Source organism: Culex pipiens, chromosome 3 (genome assembly GCF_016801865.2).
Source record: "Culex pipiens pallens isolate TS chromosome 3, TS_CPP_V2, whole genome shotgun sequence".
In the NCBI taxonomy this organism is placed as follows: Eukaryota; Metazoa; Arthropoda; class Insecta; order Diptera; family Culicidae; genus Culex; species Culex pipiens.
In genome coordinates, this window is record NC_068939.1 from 176,409,222 (window position 1) to 176,418,410 (window position 9,189).

Below are 9,189 nucleotides of genomic sequence, written 5' to 3' on the forward strand. Positions count from 1 at the left end.
TGGGAAAAGAGGAACTTGAAATTGCTTCAATCTGTAACGATATTTTGGTTATTTGTTTTAATTAAGTGTTTTGTTATTAAGTTTTGGCAATTTTATTTGCAAAAGAAAGATATTTGTTGTTTTTGAATTTTTCAGGAAGATTCCATACCAATTTCTGTTATTTTATGAATTGCAGGAGTTTTGTAATAACCGTTTGCCTGGGCAGTTTGATGTTTACAGTGATGCGTCCAAAATATGGATGTATTAGAGCAATTCTCTGAGATTTCGGTCATTCGATTTTTTTTTTGTATTTTTTAATCTGGCTGAAACTTTTTTGGTGCCTTCGGTATGCCCAAAGAAGCCTTTTTGCATCATTATTTTGTCCATATAATTTTCCATACGAATTTGGCACCTGTCCATACAAAAATGATACGTGAAAATTCAAAAATCTGTATCTTTTGAAGGAATTTTTTGATCGATTTAGTGTCTTCGGCAAAGTTGTAGGTATGGATATGGACTACACTGAAAAAAATGATACACGGTAAAAATTTTTTTGGTGATTTTTTATTTAACTTTCTGTCTCTCAGCAACTAATGGTCCGATTTACAATGTTAAAATATGAAACTTTCGTGAAATTTTCCGATCTTTTCGAAAAAAATATTTTCAAAAATTTTACATCAAGGCTAACATTTTAAAAAGACCAAAAATTCAATATTACGCCCTTGTGATATGATAGTCTTGATTTAAATTTTTGAAAATATTTTTTTCGAAAAGATCGGAAAATTTCACGAATGTTTCATATTTTAACATTGTAAATCGGACCATTAGTTGCTGAGATATCGACATTAGAAACTGGTGAGTTGTTTGGGTGAGACTTAGAAAACATCAATTTTCTTGTTTTAAAACCTTTGCATGGCAATATCTCAGCAACTAAGGGTCGTATCAACAAATTCCGGAAAAGCAAAATATAGAGAATTTTCTCAGCTTTTCAAAAATATTTGTTTTCAAAAGTGGGCAAACATGGGCACTATTTTTAGCAAAATCAACAACTGTGACTTTTTTGAAAATAGTTACATAAAAATGGCTATAACTTGAAAACGGTGCCTTTTATTAAAATTTCACTAAAGTACTTTTTGATTGCAAATTCAATTTTACATCAAAAAATGAAATTGTAAATTTTTTGCGATAATTCGATTTTTTGAAAAAAAATGTATTGATTAAAAAAATCATATCTCTGTCAAAGATTTTTGCCCATTCTGGAAATTGCTGAAAAGTTGGCATTTGATGCCCTCTAAAACATATAAAAAAATAAAAAAAATTAAAAATAGTGTTTTTTGCAAATCAAGTTTTAGTGACAAAAAGTCAAATAAAAAATCACCAAAATTTTTTTACCGTGTATCATTTTTTTTCAGTATAGTCCATTAGGGTGGGTCAAACTGGCAAAAGTTGAGCTATTCCGGATAGGCGGGCAAAAAACCATAGTTTGGCATCCACAGAAGCTCTCCTGAAAGTTTCAGCCAATTTGGTTAAGAATTCGAGGTGCCCAATCGATTTGAAATTTGTAGGGTATTTTAACCATTAGTGGACCCCCTAGTAGAGCCGAAGCACATTTTTCACAAATTTTCAATATTTTTAGCACTTTTTGATAACCTTTTGTACAAAACAATGAAATCTGAAGTCTTTTGAACAATTTTGACTATTTGTTTCATCAGTTATTTGTTTTTGAGCAGAAAAATAGCTATTTGAAAAAAAAGTGTTTTTTGCCTGTTATGGACCCCCTTTTCCTATAGTGGACCCGGGTCCATAATCCGATTGTGGACCCGGGTCCACTATAGGCAAACTGTTATTTTTATACCAAATTTAACCGATATTTGATGTTTTGATGCATGGTGTAGGTCTAATGATAGATATAATGAATAAAAGATGGATTTTGCTCACTTTTCTTCATGAACAAATATGTTTTGTTAACAAATTTGGCTTTAAACAACAAAAAACCTAACAGATATTTAAACACATTTATTTCCAAAAAAGATCAAAGAAAACGTTTCAAAAACCACTGTACACATAAAAATAATTTAAAAAAAAGTCATCATGATGCAAATTTTTCCATATTAATTACATAAATGGTTGACCGAAAATAAACAATAGATTTGTTTACAGTTGCTGATAAAACCACGCATGTTTATTTAAACAAATGTTTTTTTTTATTGATTTATTATTATAAAATATCATTTCAAACTGCAATTATGATGCTTCAGTTAAGTACAATGAACAATAGTTTTGATTAATTATAAATTCTTACGGCTTCAGCTTTTTTTGGTACATTTAACATGAAAACCGCTATATTTATACTCATAATTGAACAAATATGCGTTTAGGTTGATAAAAACAAGCATTTATTGTATGTTTTAGAGAAACTTTTGCTTGGATACACTGTTTTCTTAATTTTTGAAGGTTAAATTAACAGGGGTCCACTTTTGGAAAAGTTTGGATTTTAGTTGTCCTATATTGGACCCCCCTAATTTTTGCTCGAAGATGGCAGTTCTTCGCTATATTTTAGTAAAGATCCTTAAACTTACATTATTTCGACTTGCTGAAGTTAAATAATCAGTCAAAAAATGATTGGATGTAACCATCCATTCATAAAAAAATAAATGCAGTTTTGTTGTGAAAATGCTAGTGGCCATGGCTGATTTCAGATGTCGAACAGGGATACCACATGATTTTTTAAAATGTCTGTGAAAAAGTCTGTGTATGTCTGCGTCTTTGTCTAAAATTCAAATAAATCAATTTACAGTCATAGAAATCTATCAAAAATTGTTTTTTTTTTAAATTTATATTTATTCAAATTTCTTTTCCATGTACATTCATTCAGTTAAAATATTATTGAGTGTCCAATCACAATCGATGACTTTTCACCTCAATTTTAAATACTAGCAACTTTCATTTATTCATGAAATATTGTAGCTTTCGCTATTCAGTGATTTCAAATGTAGGAGGTCCTACATGTACAAAAGGGAAAAGGGATACCTTAAAACTAACTTATAAACTATATAAAGAGCGGATCAATGCAGCTGAAGACTGCAATGATTTTTGTCGAAATGCATCAATTATCTTATTGGACATAACATCCAAAGTGTCAACTTCGGCTAATTGATGAAGTTCACTGGTGCTGAACCAGGGAGGAAGTTTCAGAATCATTTTCAGAATTTTGTTCTGAATCCTCTGAAGTTTTTTCTTCCTGGTTAAGCAACAGCTTGTCCAGATCGGCACAGCATAAAGCATGGCAGGTCTGAAAATTTGTTTATAAATTAACAGTTTATTCTTGAGACAAAGTCTAGAATTCCTGTTTATAAGTGGATACAAACATTTAATATATTTGTTACATTTAACCTGGATACTTTCAATGTGATCCTTGTAAGTAAGGTTTTTGTCAAAAGCAAGTCCAAGATATTTCACTCGATCCTCCCACTTTAAATTTACCTCATTCATCTTTATAATGTGATGACTTTTTGGTTTAAGAAAATCAGCCCTTGGTTTGTGAGGGAAAATAATAAGTTGAGTTTTTGCAGCATTTGGAGTAATTTTCCATTCTTTCAAATAAGAATTGAAAATATCCAAGCTTTTTTGTAATCTTCTTGTGATGACACGAAGGCTTCTACCTTTGGCGGAGATGCTTGTATCATCAGCAAAAAGTGATTTCTGACATCCTGGGGGCAAATCAGGCAAGTCAGAAGTAAAAATATTGTATAAAATTGGACCCAAAATGCTTCCTTGAGGGACGCCGGCACGTACAGGTAGTTGATCAGATTTGCTATTCTGATAACATACCTGCAGAGTACGATCCGTCAAATAATTTTGGATAATTTTCACGATATAAATCGGAAAATTAAACCTTTTTAATTTCGCAATCAAACCTTTATGCCAAACACTGTCAAATGCTTTTTCTATGTCTAGAAGAGCAGCGCCAGTAGAATAGCCCTCAGATTTGTTGCTTTGAATCAAATTTGAAACTCTCAACAACTGATGAGTAGTTGAATGCCCAAGGCGAAATCCAAACTGCTCATCAGCAAAAATTGAATTTTCATTAATGTGTGTCATCATTCTATTAAGAATTATTCTTTCGAATAATTTACTAATAGATGAAAGCAAACTAATGGGCCGATAGCTTGAGGCTTCAGCAGGATTTTTATCCGGTTTTAAAATCGGAATTACTTTGGCATTTTTCCAACTACTGGGAAAATATGCCAAATCAAAACATTTGTTGCAAATTTTGACCAAGCTACTTAAAGTTGCTTCAGGTAATTTTTTAATTAAAATGTAAAAAATGCCATCCTCACCAGGGGCTTTCATATTTTTAAACTTTTTGATAATAGATTTTATTTCATTCAGATCCGTATTAAAAACATCATCTGATGAAAACTGTTGTTCGACAATATTCTGAAATTCTATTGAAATTTGATTTTCAATAGGACTCAGAACATTTAAGTTGAAATTATGAGCACTCTCAAACTGCTGAGCAAGTTTTTGAGCTTTCTCCCCATTAGTTAATAAAATATTATCACCATCTTTTAAAGAAGGGATTGGTTTCTGAGGTTTCTTAAGAACCTTTGAAAGTTTCCAAAAAGGTTTGGAATAAGGTTTAATTTGTTCGACATCTCTTGCGAACTTTTCATTTCGCAGGAGAGTGAATCTGTGGTCAATAACCTTTTGCAAATCTTTTTGAATTCGCTTCAGTGCAGGATCACGAGAACGTTGATACTGTCTTCGGCGAACATTTTTCAGACGAATCAGAAGCTGAAGATCGTCATCAATAATGGGAGAATCAAATTTGACTTGGACTTTAGGAATAGCAATATTCCTAGCATCCAAAATTGCATTAGTTAAAGATTCCAAGGCTGAATCAATATCAGCTTTGGTTTCTAAAACAAAATCATGATTTAAATTGTTCTCAATATGATGCTGATACCTGTCCCAATTAGCTTTGTGGTAATTAAACACAGAACTATTGGGTCTGGTAACTGCTTCATGAGAAAGTGAAAAAGTTACTGGAAGGTGATCAGAATCAAAATCAGCATGAGTCACTAAAGGACCACAATACTGACTTTGATTTGTCAAAACCAAATCAATTGTTGATGGATTTCTAACAGAAGAAAAGCAAGTTGGCCCATTCGGATATAAAACCGAATAAAGACCTGAAGTGCAATCTCTGAATAGAATTTTACCATTGGAATTTACTTTTGAATTATTCCAAGATTGGTGTTTGGCATTAAAATCACCGATGATCAAAAATCGAGATCTATGCCGAGTAAGTTTATTCAAATCCCCTTTGAAATAATTTTTATTTTCCCCAGTGCATTGGAAAGGCAAATATGCAGCTGCAATCATAATTTTCCCAAAAGAAGTTTCAAGTTCAATGCCCAAACTTTCAATAACTTTTAACTTAAAGTCACGTAACGTACTATAAGTCATACTACGGTGGATAACTATTGCAACTCCACCGCCATTTCGATTCATTCTGTTATTGGTTATAACTTTATAATCTGGATCACTTTTCAAATAAGTGCCAGTTTTTAAAAATGTTTCGGTTATAACAGCAACATGCACGTTATGAACTCGTAAAAAGTTGAAAAATTCATTTTCTTTCGCTTTCAAAGAGCGAGCATTAAAATTCATAATATTGATGGAATTACTTAGATCCATGATTAAACTTCAGGGTAAGAACAACATCATTCGCAAATTTTAATCCAATCTGGATAGCTTCCATCATGGATGTAGCATTACTCATTGTTTGAATCAAACCAAACAGTGAGTTTTGCAAAAAAGACATTTTTTCAAACGTAACATCGCCGAGATCAGAAGATCCCAAAGCGTTGCCAGCAGAAAAATTTTCAAATGAAATTTGAGGTACCTGCCCAATTTGAAAATTGGTAGAGGATTTAAAATTCGTGGATGAACCCGAACCCGAAACGACGTTGGCATAAGAAATGCCATTGCTGTTACCTAACTTTTCCACGGTAGGGGTATTGTTCGAGTGAGACAGCACGAACGTTTGATTTAAAGATGCAGGTACAACCTGACTTTGAGAAAATTTCGGTTTGGATTTCGGCTGATGCTTAGCACGAGAATCCAAAACCTTTTTTCTGATGGGGCAATCCCAGAAATTTGATTTGTGATTTCCACCACAATTTGCACATTTAAATTGGGTGACTTCTTTCACGGGACAATTGTCCTTGTCGTGAGAAGAATCCCCGCAAACCATGCATTTTGGAACCATGGCGCAATGATCAGTACCGTGACCGAATGCCTGGCAACGCCGGCACTGGGTCAGATTCTGGCCATTACCGCCATGTTTCTTAAAATGCTCCCACTTTACCCGTACATGGAACAAAAACTGAACTTTGTCCAAAAGTTTCAAATTGTTGATTTCATTTCTGTTGAAATGAATCAGATAAAATTGTGAAGTCAAACCAAAGCGAGAAATATTCCCGTTTGATTTTTTCTTCATTGGTATTACTTGGGATGGGGCAAAGCCAAGCAACACCTTAAGTTCGTTTTTGATCTCATCCACCGACAAGTCGTTGGAGAGACCTTTCAGGACCGCCTTGAATGGACGAGCATTCTTGGTCTCATACGTGTAGAAATTGTGTTTGTGGTTTTTCAAATAACCAACAAAAGTTTGGTGATCTTGTAAAGATTCCGTCAACAAGCGACATTCTCCTCTTCGACCAAGCTGGAACGAAACCTTCAAATTGCAAGTTTCCTTGCAATTCTTCAGTTGCGTTCGAAAGCTGGCCAAATCGGAGACGGAAGTCACTACAATTGGCGGAGCCTTTACTCGTTTCTCGACGGCAGAAGGCTCAGTACGAGGAGAAGGATCCTTGTCAACAGTTTCGGATAAAACACCGAAACTGTTTGCCAATGGAATTGGAGGATTAACCTCACATTCAGAATCAGAATCAGACCTCAAAAGAGGCTGTTTTCTTTTTCTGTTTCCGTTAGCCGGTTTAGCGTTCAAACGCTTCACCGACGTAACGATCAAATCTTCAGAAGATTTGCGTTTACCTTTGTTTTGACGCATTTTGCAAGCAAAGTTCTCTTAGAAAGATGGCTTCGTTTGTAAAATACAGCAAAATTTCAGGTGGGGTTAGTCTTGAAAAGACTGTTTAGAATTTTGGAAAGTAACTCAGGTAGTCTTTAAAAAGACTGTGAATTTTGTTTGAAATAACTCTGAGCTTAGGTAGTAAAAAATACCGCAGCTCTAGTGTCCGTTCACCACGAAGGTTCGCAAGACACTGAATATCAAAAATTGTGTTTTTAAGCATTTGAAGACTAACGAAATAAGTTTCAATTGATATTTTAACAAAATAACAATTTAATGAAGTTTTTAAAAAGTCTGTGTACCTCAAAAAATGTCTGACACGAGCTCAAATGTCTGTGAAACACAGACAAATCTGTGTATCTGGCATCCCTGATGTCGAACTCAAAACGTTTATTTTGGTGAAAAGGACAATTCAATGTCAGTCAACATTGTTTTAAATGATGCTGAACATGCCAAATAAAAGATTTGTAGACAACAACACGCTTGAAATTGTAATTTTACTGAATTTTTCATCAAAAACCCTTCAGAGGGTCCGCTATAGGAAAGGGGTCCACTAATGGATAACGTACCCTATATAATTTCGAACCCAAGTGTATGGGAAAAACGACTATTTTTACCTTTTGTTCTCCCACTGGTTCAAAATTCAACCAAAAAAATTTCTGTGCTGCACATGCATAGATTTGTATATTTGGAACAACTTTGTAGAACATTGCAGATTGATTTGATCAAAATTGACTTAGTTATAAGCGGATTAAGTGATATAAACGTAATTTCAATTATCCATTCGGTCATGACAAAAAGTCTGTACAAAATGACTTTTGGACGGTCACTTTGATCAGAAATAATTTGACAACTGGTCTGTTTTGGTGCTTGAGAAATGACCGACCGGTGGGAATTGGCATCTTTTCTGCGCCAGATTTTTAGGATTCCTGCCGTGTTTGCGGTTAATAGTAACTCGTGAGTTAGGTGATCGATTCGGCAGTTCTTGCCGTTGGTAATCGACAAGCCAAAAATGGACACGGAAACCAACCAATCGGTATGTCGGCCTAATTTTTTGAAATTTACAAGATGGTTTTCAACAACATTAATAACTTTGATTTAACAGGTACACAACAAATGCTTATGAATAATTGGCGGTCGATCGTGACGAGGCCTGGCCGCTCAGGACGTCGCCGAAAAGTGCAAGTCGCTGGGAATCACCGCGCTGCACATTAAGCTGCGTGCCACCGGCGGAAACCGCACCAAAACCCCGGTACCGGGTGCCCAGTCAGCGCTCCGTGCCCAGGCCCGTTCGCCGATGAAGATTGGCCGCATCGAGGACGTGCCGCCGATCCCGTCCGATTCGACCCGTCGAGAGGGAGGTCGCCGCGGTCATCGTCTGTCAAGAGTGGGAGAGCTCGGGCTGGTATTTTTGCGTCGCGCTGTGCGAGTTTCCAATTCCAATTCGCTAGCAGAGTTCTTAAAAGAGGAACTGTATCGTGGTGATGATACAGAGTGCATTACGTATCATCAACGCGCTTTCGACCCATAGGCCATATACAGCGATTCTTGTTGCCGCAGAGTAATGACGGCGACGGCAACGAAGACATTTATAGAGGGTTGATACATAACTAAGAAAAGAACTTAATTTTAAGTGTTTTTAATGTAATAAATTCTTGCAATAAAAATCAATTTACAAACGGTCGTTTTGAAAACATTTTTTTTTTTATTGTTCAAAACTCTTGAATCATTGATCGAGAAATACACCATCACGAGGTGCACATAGACTAGGCCACTTCAGTGAACCCTGAAAACCATACTCTCCCCTTTGAAACCTTTAGCCTCATATCGTGGAAACAAAACCTTCAGTGCCTATAATTATCAATACCGGGGTCGGGTCAATCGGCAGAAAATCGATCGGCAGAATGCCGAATGGCAGAATGCCAAATGGCAGAAAATTACATGGCAGAAAGGACAAATAGCAGAATAGGTCAAATGGCAGAATATTAAATGGCGGAAAAGGTCAATCAGCAGAAAATTAAAAGGCAGAAAATTAATTGGCAGAATAAGTCAAAGAGCCGAAAAATCAAAAGGCAGAAAAATCAAAAGGCAGAAAAATTAAAAAGTAG

General features: G+C 35.2%; 1 protein-coding gene across 1 annotated transcript; it reads left to right on the forward strand.

Annotated features, from left to right (window-relative positions):
* The first annotated feature begins 8,149 nt into the window (after positions 1–8,149).
* Positions 8,150–8,768, forward strand: LOC120419707 (40S ribosomal protein S14-like). The gene is made up of 2 exons (XM_039582494.2): positions 8,150–8,186; positions 8,233–8,768. Exons 1-2 carry the CDS (start codon positions 8,150–8,152, stop codon positions 8,610–8,612), a joined length of 417 nt encoding a protein of 138 aa, XP_039438428.1. The 3' UTR covers positions 8,613–8,768.
* Positions 8,769–9,189: the final 421 nt, after the last annotated feature.